The sequence below is a fragment of the Thunnus thynnus genome, chromosome 5 (genome assembly GCF_963924715.1).
Source record: "Thunnus thynnus chromosome 5, fThuThy2.1, whole genome shotgun sequence".
NCBI classification, from domain to species: Eukaryota; Metazoa; Chordata; class Actinopteri; order Scombriformes; family Scombridae; genus Thunnus; species Thunnus thynnus.
Window position 1 is genome coordinate 1449906 of NC_089521.1, and position 20159 is coordinate 1470064.

Sequence of the window (20159 nt, forward strand, 5' to 3'; positions counted from 1 at the left end):
TTTGGGAGAGTGGGAATTTCTTGAGATTATGTCAGTAAAGTATTTTGCCCTCACGGCATTAACAGATTGTTGATAGATAATGAGAGAGCTTCTCATCATTTCGTATGAAACTTGAAGTCTGTCTTTTTTCCATTTTCTTTATGCTTTTCTGCATAATTGCCTGAGAGCATGGGTATTGTCGTTCAGCCATGGTTGAGTTTTAGTTTTAGGTTTTCTAATATTGAGTGGTGCAACAGAGTCCAAGATGTCTGTACAAATAGAGTTAAACTGGGTTATTAGCTCCTCTTTACTCATACAGGAAGAACAGATCATGAAGTCATAGGACAGGGAAGAGGCTTTTTGATGTGTTTTTCCTTCTCTCAGCTCAGTTGGACAATTGATTTGTGCTCTTATCCTGTCAACCTGTCTTGTTACAAATACAGGATGACCTTAACTTAGTTAGCACTTATGTAATGATAAAATAGTGAGAAAGTATTCATCAGAATAAGTGGATAGGTTTTTCAGTTTAACCTTGATTATACATAATGGATTTGATAGACTGGACATATTTAAATATGTTGGGGTAGGGGAGCTTTGAGGCTCGGTATGGACTGCACCATTAGCATTTTCTGGTAGTTCTATTAATGTCTTGGGTCTCATGTCTTTCTTGTAAATGACACCTCAAGAACAAACACGACTACACTATGATTAAATGAAATGAAATTAGAATAATTATGAAGATTAGGTGAAAAGACTTATTCCACTTGCTTGTAATAAACACGCAAATATAGTCATGTTTATCTAGGAGCTCATTGCAATGGACAAATGAGGACATCAGCCAGAAGTACATATATGTGTGTGCATCCTCCTGTGCAGTGTATGTGAACAGAGCCAGGAGTCAGTTTCTTATTAAGTTATTCATCAAAGCTGAGGAAACAGAGGGAATGAGGGATAAAAAGAGAGTCAAATCCTCCCATATCATTAATGTTTCAGTGTGTTCTCTCTCAGCTTGTGCTTATTAAAGTCACATTAGTGTTTATGTTACTGAACAGCATGTCTTGTACAAGTCAACATCTTGGCTTCACACCGTGCACAGACAACAATCAATTTCAGAGGGACTTTGTGCAGAAGACGTGTAGTCTATTCCTGAGTTTGGTTTCTCTGTTTATTTGCTCTATAGGACACATTCATCTACAGCCATGCAGCCCTTTTACTGTAGCTTTGATTTATCTCAATATCCACAGTTATATTAAGGCAGAAGATGATCTTTAGATGCACAGTGGAAGTCACACATACAGACTCAACAACTACTGCAGCTACATAACAAAGGAGAGCTGTATAAGGCTCAACTTTATGCAAATGTCATCTGAAGCGATGCAAGCGACAACCAGAGGAGTGCAAACTTGTTTTGATTCACATGGACACAGGAGCACAGAGGTGTTTACTACTCCACTCAAATGTGTGAAAGAACTTAAATGAAAAAAAAGAAAATGGAACAACAAAGAACAAAATGGAGAAACAGCTGATCATTGAGGTCTCCAGCTTCCCAGTACTCACCACCATTCTTAAAAATCAAGACTGACGTGGAAACAAATTGCTGAAATTGTTGAAACTGAAATTGATACCAGACTCTTCTCAAGACAAGATAACCTCTCATGTTAAAATATAAACCAAGATCTACTGTTCAGAACTACAAGAGATAAAAGCCCAGAAAGGTGTTCAAATGCTAAATAATGCCACCCTGACCAAGAATATGACTATGGATAATCCTATTTTGTCGAGTGGAAACTAATGCAACGCTGTTTAGCCACTTCTCAAATGGCGTTTACGCAGACATCCCTTTACAGCTGTCAAAGGCCCGGAGCTTCTGTTGTATCTTCTAGGAGCGCTGGTTTTGTTTTCCGATTGAACATTGTATCCTGGTATGAGACACGGAGACAGCTGTTCCTGTTAACAAGGGGTGACCAACAATCCACCACCCACCCCTCCTATGCGGGTGTTTTAATCAAACAAACCCTTTGTGCTGAAGCTAGCAGGCAGAGTGGAGCCGCTTTCATGACACAGATGAATGAATCAGAGTTGATGACACTAACTGATATGTGCAGCATAAAATAACAATGTCAGAAAAAGGACCACAAAGTAAGTAGCTAGCAAAAACTTTTCAGCAAAAAGTGGAGCTTAAGTTTTTTAAACTGACATTAGTGTTTTAACCGTCCAATTTATCTTGTGTTGTTGCTTTACCCCACTTTACAGTAATGTTAATGTAATGTTAGCTTGATAGTTTGGATAGCTTGACTGCTGGTGCATCCCCACTGTGTGTTTTAATTATTTCTCTTTCAATTCTGAAAAATATATATATATTTTTTTGTTTGTTTGTTTCAGTTTTTGATAGCAGAGGGCTATGGAGGAGTATTGTGTTGTGGGTGGACTTGGCGCGTTTGACCACTGTTTTGGGTTGTCTGCCGTCAGTTGGCTTCATTCCATTTCAAATTGCCGCTTGTCTGCCGCAACTTGAATCCAAACACCACTATCTCTGTTAAGAAAAGGCATTTTATAGCCTGTGATTGTAAAATGTTACATTGCTCATTTCATTTTATATTTCCAAGAATATGTGGCTGAGGATATTTAATATGAAATCATCTTTCTTAAAATATAGGGCCAAATCCACAAAAAGATTGCATGGTTTTTGCTGCTAAACCTGTGCAAATGAGACAAAAAGATAGCGTGTAATTCACAAAGCACCTGCAAAGGATGAAACGCACCGCAAACTGCGCTGCCAAGCAAATAGCGTTGTGATGCACCTGTGCCATTTGCATGTAAATTATTATTTATTATTAATATTCATACATTTGGTGCAAAATTGGCCCTTTTCTATACAAATAAGCCTTGTTGTAGCCAGCAATAATTGCCACATGCAGTTAAGGTGGAGTTATTAGCATCTTCAGAGAGTTCATGTTAACTGCATGCACACTCAATCCTCACTCGCTCTCTCTGTCTGCCTCTCTCTCTCTCTCTTCAAATCTTCAAGCTTGTGAGGCTTGAATGATATTGAATTTATATTAGTGATGAAATCCTCTGTCAGACATTGTGTGTGTGGGGGGGGGGTGTCAAGTGGGTATGGGGTTTTAGGCTTATCTTGGACTTCTAGCTACTTTAAATAAAAATGTCCTGACAGCTCTGATGGAGCTCAGGATTCACCTATAAGTTTATTACAAACTATTCTACTGCATAAACCTGGAATCTGTGTGTAACAGCTGACCTGTGTAGATGTGTAGCAGAATACAGAACATTAATTACGGTTAGATCCTGTGCCACGTGTGTAAATGTGCACAGCCTCTTTCTCAGTTTGGAGACGCACTTATTGTTTCAGCTGCTGTGATGCTGCAGCCAGCTGTGACACATAGCCAGCTGTGGGCAACAAACAGAACAATGATGTTTCTGTGAAATCCTGGATACATTCAGTGACACCTGAACATTATTGTAAGATTTAGACATTAATCTAACACATTCCGGACCTGAGTCACATTAATAGCTGTATTTTGACATTATAGTAGATTATATTACTGATGCAAATTACTAGAGAAGTAAAAGAAGTAAAATTCATGACAGTTGGTTTTTGATGTTGCATGAACTCTGTGTGTGCATACGTCTGTTAATTAAAGACACACCATTTGAGGCTTTTGTGCTCTCTGCAGTTCTCATTAAGGAACAATCCGTGTGCTAGAATGTGGAGAAAAGCCTGAAACACTGGAAACAGCTCCGCTCACTCAATCAGATCTAAACAAGGGCAAATTGCACTTGGCTGCTAAACTTTATGGGAGTGTTTGCGGCGGCATATCATTATCAAAATCTTTTGTGAATAGGACCTTAGAAAAGGGCAGATTGCGGGTGCAAATACTGCACAATATACAGTGCTATTAGCGGGCACAATCCATTCTTTGTGGATTTTGCCAATAGAGTCTTGCTCAATTAATATTGAGCCATGTCATCCAATAAAGCACTCCAATGTTCTGAGTGTGTGTGTGCATCAAATCAAATCTTGTACCATAGCCATATATAATTGGGATGAAGACTGGACTTTACATTTCACATCCCTCATTTAATCCCTGCACTTGTCACTGTCATATATTTTTTTTTATCGAATTGGACTTTAGATTGTGCATTGCATTCAACCTCCACTGTTAGATAATTTAATTATTTATGCACATCTAATCTTTTCTCTTGGCGCCTTCATATATTTAATATACTTCATTTCTTTTTTCATAGCACAGTCCATATTTCCTTTGTACAGTCAGTTCATTCAAGGTGTGAATTACAGGGGAGCCAGGGGGAGCTTGGCTCCTCTTATTAAAGACGTGAGCTCTCCTGAAAACATGATTTATGAAATTCTGGGGATTCTCTAAAATATCGACGGTATGCTATTTTTGCCATGTATTTGTATTTTCACCATCATGGATCATGTGTAAAATTAAGCTATTATTGATGTGTGATTCATGCACGAAGAGTGATTCATCACTCATTCACTTCAATAAAGATGCCGCCATGCATGCTATTCTTGCCATCATCATTGAAGTGTGGCAGTGCAATATCATAAACTTAACTCATGTTAACTAAAAGAGCAAGCCAATGGGACCAAGTGTTATAGACCTCAGCTATCATGGGAGTATAGTCAACAACTGGGGGCACTGTCAAATATGGGTAAAATATGATTAAAATTAATTTTCACCCATTGAACAATTGAAAATTTGAAATCTGTTTACCATCCCCTTAAACTCCCCAGTTTACTCTTAATTCAGTATTTACAACTTCCAATTGTAGAAAAAAAAAAAAACACTAATATTTTTTAAAAACTACAGTTCCCTAGAGCTACACCATTCAGCTTGATACAAATCAACACCACAGGTGTAGTTCTCCCGGTTTGCAAAGTAGGGTTCTAAATAAGGTCATAAGAAGATATATCTACAGAATATATCAAATATCTAGTACAGCTGAACTAGTTAGTACACTGCATTTAGATAATCTATGTTAAGAAAAAGGAAAGACATTGGTTTATGTCAGATATTTTAGCCAAAACAGGAGTCGAATGCACCAAGTCAGCCTATAATTCAGTGCACTTTCCTACCCTTCTGCTATCAATAAGAATTTCTCAGAATCGAAGGAGAAGCAATTAAAACTGATGGCCTTAACATTAACCTATTGTTGAATTATCCAGGACACTTTAGTGTTTTTGTGTTAAGAAATGTGAAAGATATCATTAAAAGAAAACCTTAACACGGTGACAGTGAGTAAAATACTTCTGAGTGGTGCCTCCAGTCAGTCAATCGCAAAGCTTCAATAGTCAGTATTTGATACCCTGAGAATAAGAATTTATGTGACAGGTAATTAAAAACACCAGCACTGGCACACACAAATGCACATGCAGACACACACACACACACACACGTATGCATGCGCGTGCGCACACACACACACTCACATACAGTAGTGTTCCTTATGTCATTTTCCTTGCAGACCACTGAGCAGTATACCACTTTCTGGAGAGTGGGAGGTGAGAAGGATAGAAGTGGAGAAAGAGGAAGGAGGCACTGGATGGAGAAAAAGTCAATGAAATATAAAAGCAGAAGATAAAGAAAAGGGGGGTGGTCACTGGAGGGAAAGGGCAATAATGCAGAATATGCAATGAAGGAGTAAACTGGTGAAGCATAGATTCACAAATAAAACACAAGAAAAAAGAGGGACCCAATAAACAAAAAAATATTAAAGGCATACTGGAGAATAAATGCAGACAGTAGACAATATGTTTTGTATGTGGTAATCTATCAAAATCTGTAGCTGTAGCAAAGAACAGAAAATACACAAATTACCAGCACACAGCTCTGGTTCTAGTAAATTGTAAAATTGTGTTTAAACGAGTGTGTGTGTGTGTGTGTGTGTGTGTGTGTAGGGCCTGCAGACAGGTACCAGGGAGCTGCAGGAGATGGGGATGAAGTTCTGCCACAGTCTGCTGTCTTTAACCAAAGACATGAAGGCCCTGTACAGCAGGAAACTCATCAACCACATCAACATGGACCACAAGTCACACAAGTAAGAAACCATCCTGACAAGGACATTTATAAGACTTCATAAGAGGAAAAGCTTTAGAAAAGTGAACCCTATATAGAACCTCTAGCCCTCATTAGTGAAGTCAGCGCCCTGCTCATGCTCCCATGCCTCCCTTGTTTACTTATAGAATATTCATTGAGTGACTTGGAGATCTTGGAGATCAGTGACTTCTGTTTAGGATTCAGTTCAAGGAGACCTTGCCAGGGTTGCTTAGGGGGCACAGAGGGGAAGTTTTCCTGCTTTTCCCACTGAAAGCAGCCTCAAGACCAGAATGCACTGCAGCTCACAGATCGATCTCTGTCCTCTTCACTAAATGATTTGAATCAGCCAGTATCATGGAGCATGTTGGGATAAATGCGACAGGCTAAAGTTGGTACACCACAGTCACAACATTTTTACAGGAAATTTCTGGAATGCTTGAACATCATACATCAGTGATACCAGTGTGAGATTCCCAACTATTTCTTCCAGCTCACCATCAGTGGTTTAAAACTCAGCCGTACAAGTGGCTCCAGAAGCCTGTGAGCCTAAAACTGCATTTAAATATGACACAAAGCCTTGTGCCTTCCTCACGACCTCAGCACTCAGATGGCTGATTTGATCAGTCTATTTATTCACCACAGACAGCTAGCTAACATTGTTCTCTGACTGACGTGTATTAGTATGTGTGTGTGTGTGTGTGTGTGTGTCTGATTTTAGGAACTCCAGTTGGTTCATTTCCTTCTTCTTTTTGCTTTTGAAATGATGAGTCATACAACTCAAGATAACTTGATGTTTAGCCATGCTAGCAGCATGGCTGTAGTTATGGCAATGTCAGTCTGTGTCAGTCCAAAACTTTGGTCCAAACTGAAACATCTCAGCAAAAGAGGAATGGATTGCCATGAAATTTGCTATAGATATCCATGGTGTCCAGAGGATGAATCCCAGTGACTTTAGTGATCACCTGACTTGTCCTCTAGTCCCATCATGAGGTTGACATTTGATGTTCAGAGTGATGAGTCAAATGTATAAATCTTTACCCTAGTTTGTGCCATATCCATGCACCTTTGATTTGCATGTATTTGTGCCACTTCTGAGTGTTACATGAATTAAATTGTAATGTACCTTAAGACTACTGCAATTAAAGCCCCACCCCCACAGCAAAATGCAGTTTTTGGATTTAAGGGTGCTACTGGACACTATAGATGAGGGGGCACTCCCCTGTAAGTGTTAAACTTGCAACAGTCAGCATCTGCCCATTATATACTATACTGACATTGTAAAAAAAGATGAAAAACATTGCGAAGATGGTAAAGAGCTGTTGTGCAGTTGACTGAATAAACTAAATCAGAGGGAACACAGGTAAACATTTTGATGTAATCACTAACTAAGCATTATCACATGTAATTAAAGTTGAATACAAATGCCCTCATGGACACATGTACTGTGATGTGTCTGAAGTGCTCACCATCATCAGTCCAAGTATGTTACAGGTGTAGAGCTGCGAAAGGATAGCACAAAAAGTAAGGAAATTTGTGTTTGGTAGATTATTTCTTCGTTGTAATAATGCTTCTTGGCAATAAACCTTATACCGTTGGAAAGCCTGTTTATTTCCCTTTTAAATGGTGCCACATTAGTAAGGAACATGCATTTGTGGGATGAGTATGTGGGTTGCGCCCATGAAAAATATGCCAAATCTTCTCTGCCAATGACAAACAGCTGATTCTGCCATTGACTCTTGTTTGGTGTTTGGTGGATAGGATGATTGAACTTTGAAGAAACAAGACATGTTGGCAATTTAACAATTTATTCATTTAACAAACAGGAGCCTCAGTAGTGTGTGGAAGAACCATACACAGCATACCCGGAGAAGAATCAACCCCCCCCCCCCCCCAACCTCTTCTCTCTCTCTCAACCCAACCGGTCAGGGCAGATGGCCGCCTACCTAGAGCCGGGTTCTGCTTGAAGTTTCTTCTCGTTAAAGGGGAGTTTTTCCTTACCACTGTCCCCAAGCACTTGTTCATGGAGGAACTATTGGGTCTCTATATATTAAAGAGTACAATCTAGACCTGCTCTATGTGAAAAGTGCTCTGAGATGACTTCTGTTGTGATTTGGTGCTATATAAATAAAATTGAATTTAATTGAATAATGATGAGAGCAATGATCCCATCAAAATTCATGAACATTAGAGAAACTTTTTCCAAAATGGCCCTGTGTTTGGGGGCGCTACGGAGCCTGCATGCCCAAGCCCAATCACTACAACAGATACAATTTCCCCCCACTTCTGATGCATGTGCAAAATTTCAAGAGTTTTCAAGATGTTTAGCCACTCAAAAATGCAATTCATTGTGAAAAAGAAGAAGAATAGTAACATGTATGGTTTAAATGTACCAAACTTCACTATCCACAGATCACTGACAGCTACTTTTTCAAGACTGGATTACCAAGTGGGCAACTACCCTAGGGATCTCTTACCCTCAGGGGCTCTAAAGGCCCCGAGTTCACTGTGCAATAGTTATTTTGAGGTAATGTAATCAATATCACAATCAAAGAATACAGTAATATGCACCACTACAGCACAAAATATACAGAAATGATAGGGACTTTACCTGATCTTGAAGCCTTGTGTTGCAGAGGGGTTCTGTGTGATTCTTCACAACTTTATTATTTTAGTAGACATTGTGCATACATGGAGTATATTCATAAATGAATTTGTATTTATTGATTGAATACAAACTAACTGACATACAGCACACATGTCTAACTCTAGGGTAGGAGTACTGGTTGGTTTCTGGGGTTCTGGGTAAAATAGAATGAAGCTGCCATGTGTATTCGGTAAAGTGCATAAGCTCAACAGGATACAGTGCATTTTTCTTCACAGGTTGTCAGGCCCTGGTTCTACCGACTGTACAAAATTTCCAATGCCGCTTGGTCTTGGGTATGGAAAAGTGATGTCAGTGCATATCATTTTATAACAATTTAAGATGCAACATATTTTTCCCATCATGTGAAAGCTCTTTCTTGGCCCTTGAAGTAGAGAACATCTCACCAACAAAGGAACAATAAGAACAAGAAGAATAATTTGTGTGTGTGTATGTGTGTATAGCATGAGACATGAACACTGGCATTTGGTCCACACACATCTTGGTTCAGATATTCTGTACTGTGGATCCATTACCGCACTGATTGATGTGTGGATCTAAAGTAGAGCTGAATGGCTTCTATTGATTTTCAGATGCCTGTTCAATCTCCCCAGTGAGCTCTGACAGCAAGAGTGGGAAGATCTCCTCACCTGAATACAATACACGTCTGATATATATGTGTTGTTTAAATTCATCTAATTCTCTCAGTACTTTTCTTTGTTTTCCCACTATTCTCTTTTTATCCTTTCACTGTCCTCTAATGTCATTTGTCTTTCTTTCATCCATTTCTTCTTCTCCCTTTCTTTTTTCTCACATTCTTTTGGCTTTTGAAAAGTGGTAATCTGACAGTAGTAATCTAAAAGTGGTAATCTGACAGATTACCACTTTTCCTTGTTTGTCTTCCTTTGTCCTTTGTCCTCTTTCAACATGTAAATTTTTCTAGATGTGCTGAATGCTTGTCAGAACAGCTAAGCAGTATTATTCATAAAATGTCATCCACCATTTAAATGTGAATGAAATAAGATCCATCACTGATTTCTGTCATTTTCAGATAATTACATGCTACGCTTGAAGCATTTATTGCCTGTGACATTGATGTGTGACTGCCTACCTCTCCCTGTGTAATACTCTCTCTAACTCTACCTCTCTGTGCAGTGGTAGACAGGGGCAGAAGACATATCTTATGGGTCACACAATATTAGACTATTCAATATGCTATTAATGAGTTTGTTTATTTATTTATTTGGCAATTGGCATATTTCCCACCGGACATTTTGGCCGTTGATATTTTCATCTGCCGAACACATGATATCAGCAAAAAGCAAGCATATGCCGGCTAATGTAAACTCTGCTGCAGACAGAAAAAGTGCGGCTCTGAGCGGCTGGATGAAAGGAGTGATCATTACACCGAGCAAAATATCCTCATATCTAAATAATGGCATCCAAAGTCTGACTGAAACTAAAACAAAGTAGCCTGTCTCAATAAGTTGGTTTCCACCAATGAACATTTGACTGTTAAATTCAGACACATTCACACTGTGAGGAGGAACACTGCCCTGTCTGTCTTTCACTGTGTTGTCCGTCTACCATGATGAAGGTTGACTAACTTTAAAGAAGTACTAACCACGTTTCAAGTGATCATTTTAACCCAAACCATGATCTTTCCTTAACCATAACCCAGTGGTTTTTGTGCCTAAAGCTAACCAGACCTTAACCAATGTTGTCACACCATAAAACATCATTATTTTTAATAGTGATTTGTAACGGTTTTGGAAAGTGGCATATTACGCTCCAATGGGTCATTCTGAAAACACTCCAATGGGTCGTTCTGGAGTGCATGGTATAAACAACCTATGTGGTCATTTAATTTGGAGGACTTGTTGAATATTAAGTATAGAGATGGCTGAGTATGTATCTAGCTAGCTAGCTACTATCCATATAGCCTATTGTTTAGCATGTTATGCAGCTTTGTACAGGCCTAAACATAAAACCAACTTAAATACATTTTACATAAATTAGTTATGCATCCTTAAAAATATTTAATCCATACACCTGACTTAATTTAAAAAATTGCTATGTGACCTACCTCACAAACCGTAGTAGTATCAAGGTTACAGCTTAGACTGCACTGACCCAAACAATCTAAAGGGGGTGTGAATGAGCAAACTAGTGAGTAGTACTGTACCAAAATCAACTGAACGGAATAATGTCAGCTATAAATGTCAGCAACTATAAATTATTTAATAGGGTGCTTTTTCCTAACGGTCATAAAGCATACATAAAGCATACATTAATTTCTACCATAACGGCCAGTTTACTCCATCATAAGAGCATATTATGGGGCAAAGTATCTCATGTTCTTCACTGGAATGGCACTTCACCATGTTTTCTCTCATACAGTACTTTCTGTAGGGCACTTTTACTCATTGAATGGGAACCAAATTCGGCATTGTAGTATGTTAGACTTAAGGGAACCCTCAACTCTCAGGTAGGTGAAATCAAGGGGGCAAAAACATGAGGGGGTGCTGCATTCAGACAGGATCAAAAAAGTCAAATCAGCAGGGGTCAAAGTAATGTTGATTTTGTGTGGTAGGACGAGTGGCTGTCATGCACCTTCATTCCGCTGAAGTGCACAGTTTGTGTGATGATGTGATTATTTGTAAGGAGGATATGCATTTTTCTTAAGAAATTAGATGCTTTGGTGATAGCGCTCACTCCCTCCATGCTGTTTGCTCGTTACATTGGCTGGAGTAAGTTAGCGTCTTATTTTTTTTTCAGAGCTGGAATTGTTGTAGGTAACTTTTGCAGTATTATAGGAGAGGACGCAGTAAGTTGTGCTGGTAGTTTGCGTTTTTTCCCAATAAGGGAGGGGACGTCAGAGGGCCAAGGTTTAAGAGTCACGATTTGCTTTTAAATGTAGTTTGAAAAGGGCAGCCTTTGCTTTTTATGTTCTCAGATACTACCTATCTTTGATGTGAATATAATAAAATATGGTTATTTATGGTGGAGGGAGGGTCATGCATTTTCCCCAGTCACCTAGGGAGGCTCAAGAAAAAATATTTGTACCTCCAGGGGGGGTCAAGATAAAAAAAATAAAATAAAAGTCACACCCCAGGCACCCCCCTCCCTCTGATAAATTACAAACAGTCCCTAATAGCACTGTGAATTGCGCAGCATTTGCACCTGCAATCTTCCCTGTTTTAAGGTCCTATTCACAAAAGATTTTGTGGTAATGATATGATGGCTCAAACACACCCATAAAGTTTTGCAGCTGAGTGCAATTTGCCCTTGTTTTGCATCTGTTTGAGTGAGCGGAGCAGTTGTGTGTCTTTAATTAGCAGAGTTGCACACACACAGAGCTCTCCACAATCACAAACCAACTTTCATGTATTTTGCTTATTTTACTTCTCTAGTATTTTGCATCTATAACATGATCTGCTGAAGTTAAATGTCAAAATACAGCTATTAAGTGACTCAGGTCTGAAATGAGAGTAATGTCTGAATCAATAATGTTGTTCAGGTGTCACTGAATGTATCCAGGATTTCGCAGAAACATCAGCACTGATGTTCTGTTTTGTGCCCACAGCTGGCTGTGTGTCACAGCTGGCTGCAGCATCACACAGCAGCTAAAATGATATGTGTGTATCCAAACTGAGAGAGAGGCTGTGCGCATTTACACACACACACAGCAGCACAGCAGTGGTAACTTCATCAACATCAGATCAGTCAGGATCTGACAGTAATTAATGTTCTGTGTTCTGCTACACATCTATACAGGTCAGCTGTTACACACAGATTCCATGTTTATATGATGGAATTGTTTCTAATCTAATCCCTTATGGATGAATCCTTAGCTCCATCAGAGCTGTCAAGACGTTTTTATTTTTAAGTAACTGAAAGTCTGAGATAAGCCTACTACCTCATACCCACTTGATCCCCCCCAATGTCTGACTGAAGATTTCACCCTTGATATCATTCAATATTAATTTGATATCATTCAAGCCTCACAAACTTGAAGATTTGAAGGGAAAGCAAGAGAAACAGAGAGAGTGAGTGAGAAGTGAATGTGCGCACAGTTAACTACACGTAACTCCACCCTAACTGCGTGTGGCAATTAGCTTGGTCTTTGTGAATTAGACTGTTTTTGCAACCAGGTTTATTGGCATAAAAAGGGGCCAATTTTGCACCAAATGTATGAATATTACCTAACTTATATACATGCAAATGACACAGGCACACCATGACGCTATTTGCTCGGCAGTTCAGTTTGCTCTGTGAATTACACGCTATATTTTTGTCTCATTTGCACAGATTTAGAGGCCACAAAAGCTGTACAATCCTTTTGTGGATTTAGCCCTTAGTACATTATAATTCTTATAGTTGTAACACATTTTGATCATATTATAATGCATTATAATCACTGTTATAAGTCATTATAATGTGATTATAATGTTACATCACATGATTTCATCTCAATAAATGTTCAAATGATATTTTACCAAAAATCAAAGATTAGAGAAAAAGTGGAAAAGCTGAGAACAGATTTGTGTATCAGAACTCTCATTGTCTCATGACCCCTCAGATTTATCTGCTGACCCTTTGGAGGGGCCTGACCCCTTGGTTGGGAACCACTGGACTAAACTAGCTAACTGTATATAAAGTAGTGTAAACTAGCTCCACCTCCAGCAGCTACAACAGTAACATGCTGCTCTAACACTGATGCTTCACTATTAATAATCTAATGATGTCATATATAATAATATATCAGTCAGAGGGACCAAACCACTACTTTTACTGCAGTACTTTAACTACATCAAGCTCATAATACCTACTATGTACTTTTACTTAAAGGACCACTTTGCCAATTTTCAGCTTATCTCTGTCTATCCAAATTAGGGAGAAATATAGTGTGAAAAACAGCAATAGTTGTTTTTAATGTTCTCTGTGTCTCTGGGGTGCAGTTACAAAATTTGTTGTTCTTTGAAATGTACAGTGACGTAGTTGGGGGCAACGAAGAACTACAGGCTATATCAGTAGTGGTGCCTTCAAGGACAGTCAAAAGCAGGTCTCCCAAAACACTCAGCCTACCATGTTATGCTAGCGATAGGGAAAAGCAGACACTAAAATATCATACTACTAAATACTTGATATGATATGATACAAGGCCGAATGTCGCGCTGTGGAATCAGACACAACACATTGTGGAGGAGGAAGCAACCACTGGACCAGAGCTACATTACAGCGGCAGCTGAGAGAGACGTGCCTGCAGCCGGACAGGCAGCTGCACCATCAACCAGTGCCCTGTGCAGAGGGAACGGAGACAGAACAGAAAATTCCATGCTGCAACAAACTTTGCAGTGTTTTGGTAAACCTGACTTCGTTTTCTGACAGAATAGAATAGACTTTAACTCTGAATACAGAACAACAGCAACTGTGTTACCTGGAATGCAGCTGCATCCAGCTTTGACCACAATCAGCTCTGTCCCTTGCTGTAGACAGCCTCAGTGTTGCATTTCCAGTCCAGTCAGCTGGATGAAGAGGGATATTTCAATACAAAGAAGACAGAGGAAAGTATATATAGGCACTGAATAGTCATTCACATATAAGCACTTCTCACATTAGGACCATAGGAACCGACTTGGAAAACAGTGAAGCTGCCTATTAATTGGAAATATTTCAATGCAAGTGTAACCCCCATGAATTTAACAGACTCTAAACTCTGCTGTTTATAGTGTTTATAGTGGCATAAGAAAGTTAGTTAAACCTTCATTGATTTTTTGTATACACACTGATTCATATGTAACCCTCATTTATTTACATTTAACCGATATTCAGTCAAATTCAATGCTAGAGTTATTGTTGTAGTTTGATTAACAGTCCAAACAGTGGCGGTAAGCGCCTGCAGTATGAGCTGTTGTCAGTAGCGATGCGCACGAGAAAGAAGGTGGGGGAGGGGGAGTGAGAGAGGCAGAAAAACAAATGAACGGAGTCCAGTGTGTGTGATTACAGATAAGCTTAAGCAAAATACAGAAAAGAAAAAAAAGGAAAAAGGGGGCCCCTGAACTTAAATTAACTGAACTGAACAAAACTATAAAGTAAACTAAACTAGTTGCATCTGAGGAGGACATAAAGAAGGACTAAAAAATTGTATTGAACTGAATATGATATTAACAAAAGGACTGAAGGGTGGTCAATTTCATTTCATTTATTTATTGATTTATTTATTTGGTTTAACAGTTGAAGAGCTCTGGAAAAAATGAATACATTTAATTTGGTCTATTGTTTTATTTTAAAGGGGTATATATATATTTTTTTATTTTATTTTATTATTGGCCAAATGTGAAAGAAATCTTGGTTTAAATTTTTTCCCTGTGTGGAATAAACTCATTCTCTCTATTTTCACTAGTTGAACTTGTGTTTTGCTTATCATCCTCCTTAAAGGGCCTGTACGTAAGATATTGGTGTAGCTATTTATTTGACACTTAGCCCAATTCATAGCAAGTAGTGGTTACAGAATCTACCAAATTGTCTTTTTCACAAAATCCATGTTTGCTTATCGTCTGCTGGGTTTGAACACCACTCTGTCTTAGCCTCCAGTCTGTTCAGATACCTCTGGACTGTTAACTTTCTCTCTCTGTTTGAGCAGAGGATCTCTTGAGAGTTCAGCTTTGGGAAACTTTTGGCGGAAGCAGACCCAAGGATATAAAAGATATCTTTGTGAGAGGAGGAGATATTTAAAAAGTCTTAGCTGGGACTGAGTGTGGAGTTAAGGACCGAGCCTCCAGTGCCTTCCCCTCCTGTTCTCTCACTTGGCCACAGAAGACACTAACTGCCTCTCTTGTTCTCTCTCAGGGTTTCTGTCTCTCTCATGCATCTGTCTCTGTATGTATGCCACATACTCTCTGTCCACTTCATTTTTTTTCTTTTCTCACCCCGCCTCTCTTTGCTGCATTTTTCTCGCTCTTATTACACCCATAGGAGTTTCTCAGTGTCTTTGAAAAAACACTGTTAGAACTCTAGCACAGCACTATGATTCATAACTAGTATGGCAGCCTGCCAGGGCCTACAACCTGCTGTACTCGATGGAATACATTTAGCTCTGCCCTGAGACTCTCTTTCCACTGCTGAACCAGACACCAGGCACTTTGTAGGACAAAAGTTATGATTGTATTCTAAATACTGTTCCTGTACCTGCCCACTATATTCCCATTCTGCTGTTGTTTGAAACTGAGCATGTCCACTGCAATAATTATGTGCCTTTCTCCAGTGCATGAGTCATAGATACTGACAAAGCTTACATATTCATTTCATTCTTTGTCCTGTCTTTGACTGTTAATTTTGTTCACTTTTTTTCTAAAACATTTCTTAAGTTCACTTGTGAATATAAATGTACTTATTTATTGAAAGTTGACTCTGAATTATATATATATATATATATATATATATATATATATATATATATATATATATATATATATATATATATATATTATTAGATGTTGTTTTAACACATACAAAAGTAGTTTTTCTTGTTTTAAGTAGCAAGAAACAGAGAGAGAAGTGAGAAAGAGAAGGTAAAAAATGGAGAGAGGCAGATGTTTTTATAACAAAATATACACTATTTAGGAAAGACAGTGTGCTGCGGACAGTAAAAATCAAAGTCCAGCCACAAAGCACCTGTCACTATTACCATCTAAATGAGCTGCAATCATATTTTCAGTATATGAAACACAAAAACTGTCAGCCAAACTGTCAGGTAACAGTGTTGGTCAGACAGACTGACCAATGCTAATTGACATTGCTATCCTTAAAGGATAGGTTCACAGGTCAGGTGTCCATATGAACAGTGGAAGAGGTTTTCCTCGCTGTAATTATTCCTCCTGTTCATACTGATTATTAAAAGATCTCCTTCAAATGTGATTTCAATGTAAGTGTTGGGGACCAAAATCATTTTGTGCAAAAATGCATTTAAAAGTTGATCTTAAGCTTATATGAGGCTTCAGCATCCTGAGTTAGTCATATCAAGTGGATATCTGCCACATTTACAGTCTTTTTAGCATCAAATTCCCTTTTTGTGTTTCCTTGGACAGTATTTCCCTGTTGAGCTGTGGTGGAAGTATCTGTCCACTAAAGGAAAGAATCTCTATATATCTGTATGTCCTTCACGAATCTCTTGAACTGTTCATCCAATTGACTCCACACTTGGCGAGTGCATTGCTGGAGAACAAAGGGAGTGCAGTGTCAAACTTGGTGCAATTTGGACAAATGATACATTTAATATTAATAAACTTTGAATACCACCATCAGTGAGCTGCTCCGCTCTGTGCAGGGGCAGGGTGGAGCTTCAGGGCTCTGCTGACTGACATCTCCCACATGTCAAGGAGAGAGCAAAGACGAGGCGTGACACAAATCAGAGAAAAGTGCGCTAAAGAGAGAAAAGTAGACAGCAAAAACAGAGCTTTTATTAAAGAATGGACACTCTGACCCTGAGTCTAGACAGAATGCATAGCATTAGCAGCATGTTTAGCAGATCAGCACAGGGTGACTACACAGGAGGCGTTCAGGTACAATGTTGAGTGTAGGTCACCCGCACTTTGCCTTATTGAATGACTGTGTAACAGCTCTAAAATGTTCAAGTTGGGTCAGGGCAGTCACATGTATGCCCACATTCTAGGAAAATGAGCAGAGTTGAAGAATTAGATGACCCCTTCTCCACAAAACTAAAAGAATAGGCTCAGATAGCTTTGCATCATCAGTGTTGGGGCAATTCACCAAACACTGAGGCCCTGGGTTTAATGGAAAATGTCACATCAAGTTTAGTCAAACTGTCAAAATAAAAGCTCTGGATTCCACTGTCCATGGAAGTCTGAACCATGAATCTGCTAAATAGAAATTTGGTGGCAATATGAAAAAAAAAGAAAAAGATCTAAAAATTGATTTGTGCCTCATTTCTGATACAGAGCATATTGCACAAGAACAAGTCACATGAATTGTATGTTGACATCAAAGTTACTTTATGATATTTGATTTAGTAATTGTTTATCTTTTAATTGATAGACATGTCACTGTGTTTGATGCGTGTTGTTCCTCACAGCTCACTGAGCCTACTGGTGTTTAGTAAACACGGTTGGTAAAAAAAAGTTGGCGGTTTGCGGGTCGGGTCAGGTTCAGGTGGTTGATTAATGCATATTTTTGCGAGTTGGGCAGTGCAGATTGGCTGTCACCGGCCAGCTGTCACAGCACAGCAGGAGCCTCTGTGTGTGTGTTTGTGTGTGAGCAAGCGACTTCAAGTACATACTAGGGGTGTGCCTGAATACAAAAATGTTATTCGGCAAAGCACAAATAGTGGGTTTTTATGTGATTTGTTTCATACAGATATTTTTAAAATTAATTTTTTTTGGGAAGAAAAAAAACATCTCAACTAGGGGAGTCACATCCACCTGCTACATGACGCACATTTCCTAATATGGACATCACTCCCAGAGTTGGGGGTGTTAACCAGAGATAAAGCTGAGCTAATGACACACTCAAAGTTCTCCCAAGGGACTCTCCATAACCTGTTGTTCCCCTTCTCCTTTCCAAAAAGTTAGGTTGTAAAAAAATAGGCAATAAATGAAAAGTGCAAAGCAAGAATCACCTTTGAAGTTCCTCCCGACACATTACATGCTGGGCTGTCTCTGTATTATGGGTGTATAAGTAGGTAGAGGTCTGTCTGCAATGAGGCGATGAGTAAAGTTTCACAGTCATCTATAATCTGGGAGACTCCAGTTCAAGACTCGGTATAGGGACCTCCTTCATAAGGTAGTGTATTCATCAGCACTTATTGTAACACTTTAATTTTCTAAAATTAAAAGCGTAAGAAAAACAAAAACAGGATTTTTAAGCCTCTTTCCACTTTTATTTGAATACAAATACAAATATTTTTGCTGCCTCAACAAATACAGATACAAATACAAATACTGGGTTCTCTGCACATCCCTAGTACATACAGCAAGTGGGGTGGGGGGTGGGGGGGGGGGGGGGGGGGGGGGGCTTACTGACTGGGAGTGAGAGATGCTTTGCTGAGGGGGTTTGGTTTGAAATTTACTGTGATATTCCTTCTCCACATAGGATGCGGTCGAATGTGACCTTTCCTGTAGTGTACTGTACTATAAACTCTTGTTTTCTTTAACTTAGCATTGCATACTGTTAACCCCCTAAACACAACTGAAGACTAGATTTGCATTCTCAAACCTCCAAGATCAAATAAGGACTTCTTTATTGACACAGACAGGCTTTTTACAATGCTCTGTTCGTCGTGTAACTGGATATCCAGCTCACGCACAGCTTTTACACACTGCCGGTTCTGATATTACAGCTCCGATGATGAATTTCAGAATGAAAAAAGAATCAATCCCATCCAATAAATCAGTGTGTAAACAAAGCTGCAGTCAGTGCTTTACAGCAATTACACACTGGGCCATCAGAGAATCAGCATTTGCACTGTATTGACTACACACTGTAGACAAGCTGTCCTGCCTCATTGCCATTCAAAGCACACAGACAACACAAACACACACAAAGACACGAGTCACAATCATCAGTATGCTAGATGTACCTCTCACTTCTGTTTATTACTCCTGCTCATTCTCTTTTCCCTTCCCTACCTTTTCCTGCCTCCCCAATCTCCAGTCTCTCTCTCTCTACATCCTTCATTTCCTTCCGCTCTCTCTTCTCCCTGTCTGTCTCCCTCTGTCTCTCTCCCCCATAGTAAGAAGAAGATCAGTCTGCTTGTCACATCCTCTCTGTCCCAACAGAGTCCCAGTGTGTCTCTACATGCTCTCTCTTTGACTAACACACACACACACACACACACACACACACACACACACATACACACACACACACACACACACACACACACACACACAGCCTCCCACGAAGTGTGTGTATAATTAGATTATTGGTTACTGGGGCTTTCTATCAGCTGTGAATCACAGTGACTGTAGCTGAGCTCAAGGTCACCTCAACATGAAATAAATGCAAACACCATGCAACAAATTGTTAGATGTGTTGTCCATCATTACAGATGCAGGTTGAGCAGCCAAGCTGTGTTCAGTCACATAAAATTCATATTCACATTCTAGTGGAGATCTCAAAGTGTCAAAAGCTACCGAATATGTCAGGGTGAATCCTGGGAAATGTGTATAGAATAATGTAACAGAACATTTCTACTGGATGGAATGGTGCAGCCATACAAACATTCCATCTTAGTCATGAATATTTCAATCAGTGTAAACATCATGACATGTTGGAACAGAATATATATGTGATATTTACATATAGTGAGGGATAAAGTGACTTACTGATCTTTCCCCAGTCCTTTTATATTTCTGATTAAGATATACAGTATAATGGTATGTTTTTCAGCCATGCTTACAGTGAGGCTCTAGAGACGATATGTTTGTCCATGACTT

At 39.1% G+C, this 20159-nt stretch overlaps 1 protein-coding gene across 1 annotated transcript in view; it reads left to right on the plus strand.

Annotated features, from left to right (window-relative positions):
* Nucleotides 1–20159, plus strand: part of LOC137182449 (cytosolic carboxypeptidase 4) — a 218276-nt gene that overhangs the window by 188636 nt on the left and 9481 nt on the right. Inside the window, exon 26 of the mRNA XM_067588662.1 lies at nucleotides 5924–6063. Coding sequence (XP_067444763.1) covers nucleotides 5924–6063 — 140 coding nt within the window. The remainder of the gene's footprint in view (nucleotides 1–5923; nucleotides 6064–20159) is intronic.